Below are 16386 nucleotides of genomic sequence, written 5' to 3'. Positions count from 1 at the left end.
CGTCATCCTGCTTTGAGAGAATTCATGAGAAATCCTCCGCGTCCCCCACCTCTGCCCTGTATGTTAATCTAAATGTCAAAAGCAAAAATAATAAAAAGTTCATAAAATAATGAGAAAAAAAGAAAACTAAGTCTGAATATAGGAACTGGCTATCGGCCAACTACAATAATGAAAAGAGATACATAGCCTCCTTGGTGGCTCAGATGGTAAAGAATCTGCCTGCAATGCGGGAGACCTGGGTTCAATCCCTGGGTCGGGAAGATCCCCTGGAGAAGGAAACGGCAACCCATTTCAGCATGGTGAATTCCATGGACAGAGGAGCCTGGCGGGGCTACTGTCCATGGGGTCGCAAAGAGTCGGACACGACTGAAGCGAATAACACTTTCATACACAGCTTCAAACCCGTTTCTAGATACGGAGGTTGGCAGCTGGGGTGGGGGGTTGGGGGTTTTGGGGGGTTGGGGAAGGTGGGATGCGGGGAAGATGAGAAATATATTTGGACAATCTAAGCAGGACTCGTTCCTCTCCCCTCTGGACTCCGATTTGAGCTACCTCCCCTCACCCTTCCACCCTTTCCGCCTTACTCCCCACCCGCGCCGAAGACAGAGCACCGAGGCGACTGCACTGGCGTAAATTTCTATCTACTTGCGCCACCGCCCCTGAAGGCCGTTTCATGACGTCAGAGCTGAGCGAGGGGGCGCCGCCTCCTGGGTGCCAGCCCCTCCCAGCCCTGCGGCCCTGGCTTGCCCTTTAAAAGAGCAGGGCCTGCGCCAACCGCCCCACACCGCGGGGACCAGGATTCAAAGTTGTTTTCCCGGAGCATCTTCATCTCGCCTTCCGTCCCCTTCTCATTCACCGCTCCAACTGCTATCCTCTTCGCGCAGATTTGGACGAGCCAGGCCATGCAGCCGGCCGCCCTTCTCGGCCTTCTGGGAGCCACGGTGGTTGCAGGTGAGTGGGCGCGGCTGGCCATTCAGCACCGCGGACAGCGCCAGCCTCTGTCTTCTTGGCAGTTCTGGGTATCTTGGCTGGTGGATACTGGGTGAGAGGGAGGGTTGAGTGGAAGGTCTCTCCCTCTTGATTGAGGGTCTTAATTTCTTCCCTTCCCTGAGTGTTTCCCTTCAACTGCCCGCCCCAACATCTGACTTGGAAAAAGCCAGAGGGCTTCCTAGCTCATGTCTAAAATGTCACATCCTCTCCATCTATTTAGAAAAATGCTGTTATAGTCTTTTTCTGTATCTGCAATTAAGTGCTTGTTTGGCTTTTTAAAGCCAGATGACCACGGAGAGACAGGATTACACCTATTATATTAGTTGGCAACTGTATACTTTCTATGATTGTTAATATTATTTAAACATAATGAGATAAAGGTAAGTCTCTTATGTATATATGTATATAAGATATATCTTTTTTCTTAACATATTTGTTAAGAAATGACATATATGTATGTTCATTTATCCACAGGATTAATGTAATATTTTTCTGTCTCTGGGAAGAGGTAATTTCACACTCAAATTAATACATCTTTAAGTTATAAATGAGAAGTGCAATAGATATTTTGACTTTTGTGCTCCAGAAAAATAGTGAGCGTGAAATAACCACAAAAATATTCTTAGAGTAGTAAAAATAAATTATTTTAGTCAATTTGGGAGGATGCAACTTTAAGTAGTAGATATTTGACAGTTTCTTTATGTGTGGAAAATTGTGGGATTAATCTTTCAAACTGCTCTGAATCTCAGTGATCTTTGGAGATTTGGCGGGGGGGGAGGGTTGTGTGTGTGTGTGTGTGTGTGTGTGTGTGTGTATTTGTGTGCTGAAATCACTACAAGTCCACTGAAAAGTAAATATGCTGCCACCAGATTAAACTAGAGGGTTTTTTTTTAAACTGTCTTAATGACCTCATAGAATATTGTTCTTACCTAAGATTGAGATTCCTAACTAGAATTGAAGCATTGCCATCCATGAATATGAGGCTTTCATTGACAATAATTACTGGATCCCAGATGTAAAGAGAAGACAAAAGCCAGCAGTAATTTTTTTATTGCAAATTCAGAATTTTCAAAAAATTCTTGTCACTCTTACAAATTGCCTACAAATCTTCATGATTTAATTGAAGAAAGCCAAATAAATATTTAGAGTCCTTCCTGGTGAAAAATATTTGCAGAAAGGAATTGCTTAATAGGCTAAATCTGTGCTATACATTGTGCTATAGACCACAAAAACAATGTCATTTCTGAGACTTATTTACCTACGTGTGTATTGTCTGACTCTTTGTGACCCCATGGACTGTAGCCCACCAGGTTCCTCTGTCCATGGAATTCTCCAGGCAGGAATACTGGAGTGGGTTGCCATTCCCTTCTCCAGTGGATCTTCTCAACCCAGGGATCAAACCCAGTCTCTTGCATTTCAGGCAGTTTCTTTACCACTGAGCTACCAGGGAAGCCCCTATAGTGGTAAAATATTTATGGTTCTTTTGCAAGATAATATTTTAAGAAGGGTTTATATTTTAATATCAACTAAAAATCAAAATATTCTTTAAAAACGTTTTTTTACTGAGCTATAATTCACACACCATAAAATCTATACTTTATAAAGTGCATAAATCAGTGATTTTTTAGAACACTCACAGATTGTGTAACCATTATAACATTTCAGAACATTTTCCCTCACCCCAGGGAAAAAACTCTATTCCCCATTCCCTCCTCCTCCAAATGCTTGGAAATGAGACATGATAGCCTTCAAGCAGATTTTGTTATTTACCAAAATCACAGGAATCCTGCGGAAACCATCTGGTTTATTTCCTACCATTATGAGCTTCTGGAATGAGATCTATATCTTTCTACAGTACTTTGTATGCATCCAAAAAATTAATATGCATTCAGGAGCTACATGCTATTCATATTACACTAGGTAAGATGGTTTCTGCATTCAAGAGTTTGCTTACTGTATTATTTTATAGTTGTTTTATTTTCACTCTGGGATCAAACCTTAGTTTGTTAGTCTTATTTGTTGTTCTTGTTCAGTCGCTCAGTCGTATCCAACTTTTTGCAACCCCATGGACTGCAGCACCCCAGGCTTCCCTGTCCTTCATCATCTCGAGGAGCTAACTCAAACTCATGTCCATTGAGTCAGTGATGTCATCCAACCATCTTGTCTTCTGTCATCCCCTTCTCCTACAAAAAAGGTCTTAATGACCCAGATAACCACAATGGTGTGATCACTCACCTAGAGCCAGACATACTGGAATGCAATGTCAAGGGGCTTTAGGAAGCATCACTATGACCAAAACTAGTGGAGGTGATGGAATTCCAGCTGAGCTATTTCAAATCCTGAAAGATGATGTTGTGAAAGTGCTGTACTCAATATGCCAGCAAACTTGGAAAACTCAGCAGTTAGTCTTATGGAATACTAATATTTTGGAAGTTATTCTCAGATTTACCATGTAATATTATTTGAAAGTTTTTCTGCCATTTGATTACTTCACTTTTATCATAATCATTGGGTTTTCTTTTGTGCCCCCTAAATCTTAACTTATACAGAAATAAAATAAGCTACTTTAGGGGTATCTTTGCTTATTACTTTGCTGTCACAGATTCTACTGGAAGAAATACAATAGAACTTAGATATCTCACTAGATGCATAATATGTTTTCATAGGAGATCTGAGTTCCATCGAAAACACATCTGAAGAGCCTCAATCAGGGAAACGACTGTTCTATAAAAACAAACATAAGTTACAAATTATTTAGAGTCACTAAAGAAAAATATTCCTCTGCCCCAAATAGTTAATAATAGCAACTCTTATACATTTGTAGGGAGAAAAAAGAGAAAAGTTATTAGCAAGAAAATGTATTACCAAAGAAAGTTTAGTAAAGCTAGAATTTAAAAAGGCACCTTCTAGTTTATTGCAGGAGTAATTTTTTCAGTTATTTCTTTTCAGGGGATTTTCTAGATATCAGGTGGAAAGAGTAAGTGCTGAAGTAGGAATGTTCTCAAACAACAGTCATTTGGGGGCTAAAATAATGGCTCAGCATATTGAACTCTGAATGTCAAAGGTGGCCATCCAGAAATTGTCTGAACTACATTTCAGGAACATCATGGGGTCATACCTTGTTAGCCACCTCTCAAATGTTTTACCCATGATTTTAATTTAACACACTGTATTACTTAAGTCCCTTGAAACAACTGAAGTAGATCCCAGGCTATGCTTTGATAAGGAAAATTCGGTAAGGTAAGTAAATGAAATAGGAGTTTTATTTCTAAATTGAGTGCTATGGTTTGACTAGGGGGAAGCAGTTAGAGAGTCTTTGAAAGCAAATATTTGGGAAGGAAAGGTCAGGTTGCTGGTAATAAGCAGCTGCATTTGAATAGCTTACATCTCTGATGTCTAAGAGTTTTGCTCTTGCTCCAAATATCTCTTCACTTGTTTCAAATTCCTGGAAGAATCTTTTGCACTGAGCTTCTCCAGCCATAATAACTGGAGGTGTCAGGAGAACTATGGAGATGGGCCTATATGTAAATACTTTGAACTCCTCCAGTGGAAAGGGCTTATACAGAACAAAATCAAAATGAAAGATAAATCAAAGCAACTGAAAAAGGCACTGTAAAATTAAAAACACCTGAAGCATTTCCTAAGCAGACAAAAGCACCTCAATCATGGGTTTAAAATAAATAGAATCTCATAAAATTTAATTTAAATAAATTAAAATTTATCTTTTTGCAATATTTCATGAACCTCTGTTAAACACTTATTTGCAGGTGCTATCATGGACTTGGTGCTGTCCCGGTAAAATTAGATACTTTCTGTGTTCTTTACCTGGATGCAGATAACATGGGGGAAGGGAAGCAACACTGATACAACCACATAAGCATGCTTGTCTAAGAAAATATTTGGGGTAAAACAAGGTAATAATTATATAAAATAATCACAACCACGTTTTTGTAAAGGAAGTGAATTTCAGGGAAAATATTTTCTTGCGGACTGGAAGAGGCAGAGGGAATCACATATCTTTACCGATTTTGAGTAGGCAGAAAGGTTGAGGAGGGCACCCTGGTTTCATTTAAACTAGGTTTGCTTTTAATTTATTTATATATATAGAGAGAGAAAACTGCATGAATCATAAGTTTACAGTTTGGGCTTCCATGGTGGTTCTGTGCTAGAGAATCCACCTACTAATGCAGGAGAATTAGTTTTGATCCCTGATTCGGGAAGATCCCACATGTCTCAGAGCAACTAAGCCCATGTTCTGCAACTATATTAAGCCTGTGCAGCACAACTAATGAGTCCTTGTGTCCTAGAGCCCATGCTCCACAAGGGAAGCCACCACAATGAGAAGCCTGCTGCTGCTGCTGCTAAGTCACTTCAGTCGTGTCAGACTCTGTGTGACCACATAGACGGAAGCCCACCAGGCTCCCCCGTCCCTGGGATTCTCCAGGCAAGAACACTGGAGTGGGTTGCCATTTCCTTCTCCAATGTGTGAAAGTAAAAAGTGAAAGTGAAGTCGCTCAGTCGTGTCCGACCCTTAGCGACCCCATGGACTACAGCCTACCAGGCTCCTCCATCCATGGGATTTTCTAGGCAGTAGTACAGGAGTGGCTTGCCATTGCCTTCTCCGAATGAGAAGCCTGCATACCACAAGTAGACAGCAGTCCCTGCTTGCTGCAACTGGAGAAAAACCTATCCAGCAACAAAGACCCAGCACAACCAAAAATAAATAAATAAAATTTTCAAAAAGAGTTTTGTAAAAAAAGAAAGATCCCACATGCCATGTGGCCAAAAAAATATACTTTTTACTGAATTTTTCACTCACTGAACACACCTGTGTAATCAGCACCCAGATGGAAAACAGAACATTGTCAGTATCCCAGAAGGTCTCCTTCTGTGGATATGATTTATATTGGATATAAGATAGCATTTATTTCCTAATCTTGCTTACAACATGTTAAGGGAAAACAGCTGTGTATGTGTATGTGTGTGTATACATGCAACTGGGGTGATTCTGGTCCCTGAGGCAGACATCCCCAACCGTCTCCACCTTGCTCAGCTCTGACTCTGCTTCTCCTTCCAAGTAACAAGCTAGGGGTGGGGTGATTTTGTGAGTTTGCAGACACACAGCTTCCAAAATCAACTTATTTCCCATTCCTTTTTTCCTTCAAAGCCGTCAGCTCTATGCCAGTGGACATCAGGAACCACAATGAAGAAATGGTAAGTTGAAATGGAATTCTGAAATCTAGACTTTTATCTAGACTCTGGATTCTCCCATCAAACTAAACAAAACAAAAAACAAACAACAATGTGGAAATACCTCTTGACCTGTTTTTTTTACCTTCTTCCTGGATGTTTTAGTGCCCATGAGGATAGCTGTCATCACACCTTTTTCCTTCTAATCTGTTCAGAAGTGGGTATTTATTTCTTTCTCTGGATAGTCTTGACCCAGTGCCTATTTGCATTGCTTTGTGGAGAGGCCTGGGAGGTTTCAGTACAGACCTTGTGAATCTACATTCCTGATCCAAGGATTCTGCCTAAGTACAGGTCACACAGTCAAGCTTCTCTTGACAGCAGCTCTGGGTTAAGTAGTCTATCCCAGTGACACCAGCTTTGCCAACCTACTTTTGTGTTCCCCCCTAGGTGACTCACTGCATCATCGAGGTCCTCTCAAATGCCCTATTGAAGTCCAGCGCTCCACCCATCACCCCCGAGTGCCGACAAGTCCTGAGGAAGAGTAAGTGTCCTCCACTGCAGGAAATCTTTGTCCGAATAAGGACAAAGATTTGTCCTTTCTCCTGCTCCCTCCATTTCAACTTCCAATTTACTTCCCTATGACCCAGGGGTGTGATGCAGTGGAAAGGGTATAGGCTCAATCCATATCTGGGGAGATAAGCTATGGCTTTTAGTCCTTGCTATGCCACTTAATAGCTAGTGTTACCATGGGGAAGACCCCTTGCCTTTCTGGGCCTATTTCCTCAAATTAAATGAGGGAGTTGAACTCAATGATAGTCTTAAATGAAATGTTTATCAGTTCTTAAATTCCTTGGTTTGAGAGTGTGGGGTTTTAAAACAGGCTTTTACTTAGTGGAGGGAGGTATGGGGAATGCTTGTTTGTGATTAGACAGAGGGGAGAAGTGTTGAAAGATAAAAGGATAGAAGAAAACAAAAATTATGCGTCTCTTTGCTTTCTACTCTTCTGACAACGAGGAGTTAGAAGTTTGGAAAGGTGACTGGAAAACTTTTGGCCGGTTTATGTAACAGATTGGTTAAGCCATTTTAATGCATAGTTTATTAGAATGTGTGTGTGTGTGTGTGTGTGTGTGTGTGTGCTCGCATGCGCATGCATGCACGCATGCACACGTGCAACACTTGGCAACTCCTGCCAGGCTCTTCTGTCCATGGACTTTTCCAGGCAAAATTACTGAAGTGGTTTGCCATTTCCTTCTTCAGGGGATATTCCTGAACCAGGGATAGAACCTGAGTCTCCTGTTTTGGCAGGCGGATTCTTTACCACTGCTCCACCTGGGAAGCCCATTGTTAGAATGAGTGGTACTACCAAATGGTGTCAGGAGTTTCAGGTCTGAGAATTGGAAGGGGTGGGGACAGACTTAAAGCATCCAAAAAGTCAGAGCGATGGCCTTCTGAGTATAGACTGGGATGTTTCTCTGCAAAACAGCTTATGCTGAAAACAAAATTTGAACAATGATAAAACCAGTATTCATTGGGAGTTGACTCAAAGAGACAAAATTTACAAAACTATGCATCTCTTTTATCATAAAGTCAAACTGATTTAAAAAAAATCCAAAAAGCTCTGCTCTCTTTACCATCTTTCTCTGCTTTTAAATTTTGAGTCAGGCTATAGATTTTATTTTTTTCTTTTCACCTTCAAAATCTCCCATTGCAAGATAATACTCTCTTTCCATTGCTGCACATGAGGCCCCATGTATAAAATTATATTTAAAAAAAAGTATTAGTGACTAGCCAAAAGAGTAACCTGGGGACTCTATCCACCACTGGGGGCTTCAGGATAACCATAGGAGGTGTGGGAGCTTGAGGCCGTACCATGCACAGTGGAAGGAAACTTCCCTACCACTCCCAGCCTAATACTTTTATGAATTTTTCCCCAACTTTCTCTTCCAGCAGTTATAGGAATGAGCTTGTTTGAATGAGCATAGTAACCATTGCAGGGAATGAGTGAGAGCAGTGTGGGTCTCCTGGCAGGGACTAAAATCTGCTCCTTTGGGCCAACCCATCTTGTTTTCTCCCTTCCCCTTTGTTTACCAGATGGATGTAGAAGTTCCGGGTCTGTCAGACTAGGTCATCAAAGAACCATGATTGCTTTTTGTTGTTCAGTCACTTAGAAGAGTTGTTGATTGTAGGGCAAACTGCTGTTAACTGCCAAGATCAGATTCTTAACCCTCAGGTAGGATTCTAGCTTTTGCTCATCATTGACTGTGTCCTGGGTTTTTTTGAGGTCTCTTGAGAGATCCCCAGGAAAACTGGTAAAAATCAAATGACCCATGTCTATCAGGACCTTAGAGACGTCACAGCCAGAGAGCCATTCAATACTGAGATCAGGAAAATTTGAGCTTCTCCAGAGTGGTGGAGACTCAAACACCAGTCAGGGCCAGACAGACAGAAAGGAGTAAAACAGGACAGGAAGTGACTCACAAACTGGAGTATTCATGCCCCTTCTAAAGGGGAGTAGATTTTTCGCAGCTTCAATCCTATTGTGAGAGAAATATGGATTCTGTTGAGAGATATTGGGATTTTTCACAACAATTTAAAACTTGGATTTTAAGCAGTATCTCCTGGCATTTAAGTATTGCCTCTGAATTCAAATTTACTGAAAATGTTATTTAGGCCAAATACAACTCACCTCTGGGCTACCAGTTCATAACTTTTGTTGACTAAAAAAAAAAGCACAACCTAAAAGTTGAGAATTATGTTTTAGTCCATGGACATATTGAGGACTTAAGCCCAGGAAACAGCCTCTCAGATAGCTCTGAGGGACTATTTTGAAGAGGTAAGGGAGGAGCCAGGATATATAGGAGTTTTTGCAAACTTCAAATCTTTTGGAACTTCAAAAGATTACTGTTAATTGAAGATAACTAGACATCTTAAGTTAATGAATTTAGCACTTTTCTACATAAGGGAAGATGCAAGAATCTGGGATTACTGAAGTTATTCCTTGGAATATGTACTTTTATCTTATTTTTTCCTTCCTAAATCCCCTCTGGGTACACAATTAGGTGTGGCTGATGTCTTGATGACCATAAATAGCATCCTTTGTTTACTGACTTGGCAGGCAACATTCTTTGTCCACCCTTCTGTCCTATTCTGGTTTTCTCTCTCACTGATATGTCTTATGCTTATCAGAAAACTAATGGAGTTTTCTGCCAACTAGGTGGATGAATTTCTTCATGCAGCCTCCCTCCCATCCCCAGCCCATCTCCATCTCCACTCCCACTCTCTCCAACACATCTCTGGATGTGCTGAGCAAACGAACATTTGGGGAGAAGGGAAGAATCATTGTTTTATGGTTTGAAGAGACTTTAGGGAATTCATGGTCCAATTTAACAGGTATAAAAATCTATCTGACCGGGTTGATCTGGTCCTATTTGCAATATGACAGTCAGGGAAGGAAGGTGCATTTCCCCCCTTTTTACTTGAAGTAAGAGTGAGCTTCCCACCTTCATTTTCTGATTGACAAAACTGTATGCTGCTAATCACAGCCCTTCTCATATCTCACATGAAGGGGCTAAAAGCTAAATTTAGGAAGAAGTGCTAAGTCTCAGGCAAGTTGCTATAGGCAGCATACATTTAACCAGGAAAAATTAAAAATAATTCTCTTCCTTACCAGCAGGTAGTAGGAAATGGGCCACACAGTCTCTGCCCGGGGAAGCTGAGATCCTGTTTGAATGATGTCAGTATCTTCTCAGATCCTCCCTGCTTATCTGTCTACCTGGTCAGCCCTGCCTCAGTGCTGCACACACCATCACTGGCTCTTAAAAGGCAGAGGCATTGGTGAAGAGCTAGCCCTCAGGTGTCTGGGTATGAAAGGTCAGGGACATTTCAGTTGCCTCGTAAAACATGAGAATATTATTATGCCAGACTAGGCTTTTAAGCAGAGAGGAATAGACTGCTTTCTTGGACATTTTTACAAAACAGACTAATTTTTTCTGTTTTGCAAATGTCAGTTCAAAATGACTCATCAAGAGTTTTTCAGTAGAAATACCATGTGAACCACAAATAAAATTTCAAATTTTCCAGCAACCACATTAAAAAAGTAAAAAGAATAAATAATAATAAATTTAATGAAAATTTGAGACATCTTACATTCTTTTTTTAAATCTGAAGTATGTGACATCTTGTCACGTCTTACATTTATGTCTCAGTTTGAACCAGCCACATTTCAAGTCCTCAATAGCCACAAAGGGTTGGTGGCTCTCACCATGGATGGAGCAGAGGTCAGCCCAGAACTGTGAGAGGGTTTGATTTCAGTTGTTCTATCTGAACTCAGTGACATCGGTTGAAATCCAAGCCCTCCAAGCTAACAGCTCAGTGTTAACTGCATTATCTCCTTTCGTGGGACGCCCTTGTGGCTCAGACAGTAAAGTGTCTGCCTACAATGCGGGAGACCCGGGTTTAATCCCTCAGTCAAGAAGATCCTCTGGAGAAGGAAATGGCAACCCATTCCAGTACTCTTGCCTGGAAAATCCCATAGATGGAGGAGTCTGGTAAGCTACAGTCCGTGGGTTAGCAAAGAGTCAGACACTGAGCGACTTCACCTTATCTGACCTTACCTTAGTAAAGAAGCTGTCAACAAATAATGAATTTGAGTCAGTTTAGTGAGGTGGATGAACCTAGAGCCTATTATATAGAATGAAGTAGGTCAGAAAGTGAAAAACAAATATTGTATATTAACACATATATATGGAATCTAGAAAAATGGTACTGATGAATCTATTTGTAGGGCAGGAATAGAGAGTCAGACATAGAGAATACACTTATGGACACAGCGGGGAAATAAGATGGTGGGACAAATTGAGAGAATAGCATTGAAAGATATACATTACCAAGTGTAAAATAGATAGTTAATGGGAAGTAGCCATTTAGAGCAGGGAGCTCAGCCTGGTGTTCTGTGATAATCTAGAGGGCTGGGCTGGGGTAAGAGGTGGAAGGGAGGTTCAAGAGGGAGGGGACATGTGTATACCTGTGGCTGATTCATGTTGATATATGGTAGAAGCCAACACAACATGGTAAAGCAATTATCCTCCAATTAAAATTAAAAAACTTAAAAAAAAGAAGCTGTCAACATTTGGAAAAGATGAGAGAAAGCAATATTCAGTTAAAATATTTCTTACACCATCCACTGTAACTGTTGACTTGTGTAATACAAAGATAACTCAGTTTACTGAAGTTCATTCTCAACTTGAGAACAGGAAGGGCAGATGAGACCTGAATGAGGGAAGGACATGGTCCTTTCCAGTGCTGTGCAGTTTTCTCGGAAGAAATATACACCCTGCTTATCACCAATTATTAAGTTTTATTGTCACTTACTGCTAAGTTGCATTTATACAGTTGATTGGATAATGAAAGTCTGATAAACTAAGAGTCAGACAAATCTGAGTGACTGAACAACAACAAACTAATAATTAAAGAACTTTAATCCTCTGTTGGGAGAAGGCAATGGCAACCCACTCCAGTACTCTTGCCTGGAAAATCCCATGGATAGAGGAGCCTGGTAGGCTGCAGTCCATGGGGTCGTGAAGGTTGGACATGACTGAGCGCCTTCACTTTCACTTTTCACTTCTGTGCACTGGAGAAGGAAATGGCAACCCACTCCAGTGTTCTTGCCTGTAGAATCCCAGGGACAGTGGAGCCTGGTGGACTGCTGTCTATGGGGTCGCACAGAGTTGGACACGACTGAAGCGACTTAGCAGCAGCAGCAATCCTCTGCTGAATCTGATATTTCCCATTTTGGCTATTTAACTTTACTTAGCTGGGTTCTAGTGGGAGATATTAACACAATGTTAATTTTTAAAGGCTTCAGTTCAGTTCAGTTCAGTCGCTCAATCGTGTCCAACTCTTTGCGACCCCATGAATCACAGCACGCCAGGCCTCCCTGTCCATCACCAACTCCCGGAGTTCACTCAAACTCATGTCCGTCGAGTCGGTGATGCCATCCAGCCATCTCACTCTCTGTCGTCCCCTTCTTCTCCCGCCCCCAATCTTTCCCAGCATTAGAGTCTTTTCTAGTGAGTCAACTCTTCGCATGAGGTTAGAGTAAATTTGGAAAGAATGGTCCTTAATTACGCCTCTCTGAGCCTCAAAGTCTCTGTAGTCACAATGAGGTTGAACTACACAAATTCTAAGGTTTCTTCTGGTTCTAAATTCTAACATTTTATAGAATTTTTATAGTCTTTTATAAACCTATATTTGAGTTTCAATTTGGTCACTGAAAGATGCTCAGGTGATCCAGTGGTTAAGAATCCATGTAACAATGCAGAAGACACAGGTTTGATCCCTTGTCCTGGAAGCTCCCACATGTCTTGGAGCAACTTAGCCCAATACACCACAACTACTGAGCCTGTGCTCTGCAACAAAAGAAGCCACCGCAATGAGACGCCTGCACACCACAAGGAATAATAGACTCCCAACTCACTGCAACTAGAGAAAAGCCCACAGGCAGCAAAGAAGACCCCCCCCACCAAATGCAGTAAAAAAAAAGATTCTTATTGGGTGTTATGAAAAAATAAATATGTATTTATTATCAGATTTAAATACAGCTAAGGAGTTTCCCTTGGACTGCAAGGAGATCCAACCAGTTCATTCTAAAGGAGATCAATCCTGGGTGTTCATTGGAGGGACTGATGCTAAAGCTGAAACTGCAATACTTTGGCCACCTCATGCGACGAGTTGACTCACTGGAAAAGACTCTGATGCTGAGAAAGATTGGGGGCGGGAGGAGAAGGGGACAACAGAGTGAGATGGCTGGATGACATCACCAACTCGATGGACATGAGTTTGAGTGAACTCCGGGAGTTGGTGATGGACAGGGAGGCCTGGCGTGCTGTGATTCATGGGGTCGCAAAGAGTCGGACACGACTGAGCAACTGAACTGAACTGAAGGAGTTTTCATACCATTTCTTTCCAAAAGTAATCTTAAAAAATTAACTTAAAAAAATTATTCAAGGATTTTCAGGATCTTTAGGGTTTGTAGTGATCACTGAGGCTGGTGCTTACTGAATCACAAGCAATTCTGAAGTGATATTCTTTTTTATTTTCATTATAGATGGAAAAGAGCTCAAAGATGAAGAGAAAAGTGAAAATGAAAACACAAGGTTTGAAGTGAGATTGTTGAGAGACCCAGCTGACACCTCAGAAGCCCCGGGGCTCTCCAGTAGGGAGGACTCAGGGGAGGGGGATGCCCAAGTCCCAACAGTAGCAGACACGGAGAGCGGTGGGCATAGCCGAGAGTGGGCAGGCGAGCCCCCGGGAAGTCAAGTGGCCAAAGAAGTAAAGACACGCTATTCTATGAGCGAGGGACAGAACAGGGAGGAAGAAATGGTAAAATATCAGAAAAGGGAACATGGGGAAGTTGGCAGTGAGGAGAGACTGTCTGAAGGGCCGGGAGAGGCACAAACGGCGTTTCTCAACCAAAGAAACCAGAGTCCGGCTAAGAAAGAGGAGTTAGTGTCCAGATATGATACACAGTCTGTCGGGGGCCTTGAGAAGTCGCACAGCCGGGAGAGGAGCAGCCAGGAGAGCGGAGAGGAGACCAAGAGCCAGGAGAACTGGCCCCAAGAGCTGCAAGGCCGTCCAGAGGGAGAGGAAGCACCCGGAGAAAGCGAAGAGGATGCCAGCCCCGAGGTGGACAAACGGCGCTCGAGGCCAAGACACCACCACGGGAGGAGCAGGCCCGACAGATCCTCTCAGGAGGGGAACCCTCCCCTCGAGGAGGAGTCACTCGTGGTCACGGCCAACTCTGGGGAAGAGAAAGCCCGCCATCCAGCCCACTTTAGGGCTTTGGAGGAGGAAGTCGAATATGGGGAGGAAGTGAGGAGACACTCAGCTGCCCAGGCCCCCGGGGACTTGCAGGGGGCACGATTCGGGGGCAGAGGACGTGGAGAGCACCAGGCTGTAAGGCTTCCCAGCGAGGAGAGCCTAGAGCAGGAAAACAAGAGGCATGGCCTCAGCCCGGATCTAAACATGGCGCAGGGATACAGCAAGGAGAGCGAGGAAGAGAGGGATCTGGCCCGGGGACCCAGCTACAGAGCCCCGGGAGGGGAGGCGGCGGCCTACTCCACGCTAGGCCAAACAGATGAGAAACGGTTCTTGGGTGAAACGCACCACCGTGTTCAGGAAAGCCAGAGGGACAAGCCGAGGCGCCGCCTACCAGGCGAGCTGAGAAATTACCTCGACTACGGTGAGGAAAAGGGTGAGGAAGCAGCCCGAGGGAAGTGGCAGCCGCAGGGAGACCCGCGAGCCGCTGCCGAGAACAGGGAAAGGGCTAGGCTTCGAGGCAAACAGTACGCTCCCCATCACATCACTGAAAAGAGATTAGGGGAGCTGCTCAATCCATTCTACGACCCTCTCCAGTGGAAGAGCAGCCGTTTTGAGAGAAAAGACCACATGGATGACAGTTTTCTGGAGGGTGAAGAGGAAAATGGGCTGACCTTGAATGAGAAGCATTTCTTCCCAGAATACAACTATGACTGGTGGGAGAAAAAGCCCTTTGAAGAGGATGTAAACTGGGGGTATGAGACAAGAAACCTGGTCCCCAAACTGGATCTAAAAAGGCAGTATGACCGAGTGGCCGAACTGGACCACCTCCTTCACTACAGGAAGAAGTCAGCTGAGTTCCCAGACTTCTATGACTCCGAGGAGCAGATGAGCCCACAACACACAGCAGAAAATGAAGAGGAGAGGGCTGGCCAAGGAGTTCTGACGGAGGAAGAGGTATAGTGTGGGGCTTCTGCTTAAAACTAACTTCAGATAGTTAGTATGTTATGTACAAGATTATATAATAGATGTTATGGGCAAAATGATGGGAATTAATCACCATGAGACTGTAGACCTAGGAAGGGAATGGAGACAACATCTAGGTTTGATTTCTACCTAGCATCTAGCTGTTGTCCACATCCCTGTCAACTTCTCCCACTGCAGTGCTTCTCAACCTCAGCTACACATTGTCATTACCTGGAGAGCTTGAAAAGTTACTGACATTCTAGGACCCACCCCCGGAGATTCTGTCTGGTACTGGGTGCTGCCTGGGCATCAGGATGTTTTAAAGCTCCCAGGTGGTTTCAATATTCAGCCGAGGTTGAAAACCACTGGCCTAGTGTATTCTCCTTGGTCATTTGACTTTTCATCAGTATTTCCCAGGGTAGGAAAGAACAGACAGTATAGAAATTAGTTGCTTTGTTCTCTCTTTATTATCTCCTAGCCTACAACATTCAGACATCTGCGTCTGGGAGAAGTAACATTCCTGGAGCGTTACCTTCCTTAACAGTGTTTTCATTTTTTTTCTCCCAGTATTGATTATGTAGGTTGGTGTGTCTCAAAGTTGAATGTGTATCAGAATCATATGGGATTTCTAGCCTTAGAGTGGTTTGGTAGGTAGGCCTCAGGTAGGGCCCAAGAACCTGTATTTCTGGTAAGTTCCCTAGTGATGCTGATGCTGCTGGTCAAGGAACTGCATTTTGAAAATATATATATTTTGAAAATCTATAGCCTCTAACATATCAAAAACTCCCTTTTTCTGTTCATACTCCCTCAAACTACAAAAAGGTAGGTTGTTTTTTGATCTGGGACCTCATGCCTCCACTTTTTCTGTATTTTCTAGGAAAAAGAACTTGAAAACTTGGCTGCGATGGATTTGGAACTACAGAAAATAGCTGAGAAGTTCAGTGGTAACCGAAGAGGCTAATGGTCATTAGAGTAAAGGGCAGATTTTAAGAGAGCCTTCACATGATCTGTTACCCACCACTTCACTGAAAGACCCCATTTATTTACCCAAAGGCAGAAAGTAGAATTTACTCATCCAATGTTTGACAAAATTGGAAATGTCTTTAATTTTTGCCAGAATGCTATTGAAAATATGAATAGCATGACTTGTAGTATACTGTTTATCAAAAAGTAGATATATTAATATGCTTGTGACAATGACTGTGCTACTGTCCTTGAAAAAATGTCTTAGTTTGAAGTAATAAAAGATTCACCTGAGGCCAAAAGCGTCATGTTCTCAGCTTCCCTTGGGCTAATAGGAAGGAGTCTGACTTTCAGATCCATTCTTCAAAGTAAATTCTAAAATATAGCACTAAGATTTGTTGGTCTTTGGATGCAGAATTGGAAAAAAAAAAAGGAAAAGAGCAAACATCTGAAATAAAAGAA

The 16386-nt window shown here is 42.6% G+C and overlaps 1 protein-coding gene across 1 annotated transcript; it reads left to right on the top strand.

The window, feature by feature from the left end:
* Positions 1 to 902: 902 nt before the first annotated feature.
* On the top strand, positions 903 to 15977 carry CHGB (chromogranin B). Its single transcript, XM_055431997.2, has 5 exons — positions 903 to 951; positions 6158 to 6204; positions 6628 to 6721; positions 13286 to 14952; positions 15839 to 15977. The coding sequence occupies exons 1-5, from the start codon at positions 903 to 905 to the stop codon at positions 15920 to 15922; spliced, it is 1941 nt and encodes a 646-aa protein (XP_055287972.2). The 3' UTR covers positions 15923 to 15977.
* Positions 15978 to 16386: the final 409 nt, after the last annotated feature.

Source organism: Moschus berezovskii, chromosome 15 (assembly GCF_049115385.1).
Source record: "Moschus berezovskii isolate FMDL1 chromosome 15, NW_MosBer_1.0, whole genome shotgun sequence".
Classification (NCBI taxonomy): domain Eukaryota; kingdom Metazoa; phylum Chordata; class Mammalia; order Artiodactyla; family Moschidae; genus Moschus; species Moschus berezovskii.
Note: the sequence above shows the minus strand (reverse complement) of the source record. Positions and strands in the feature narration are given on the sequence as shown.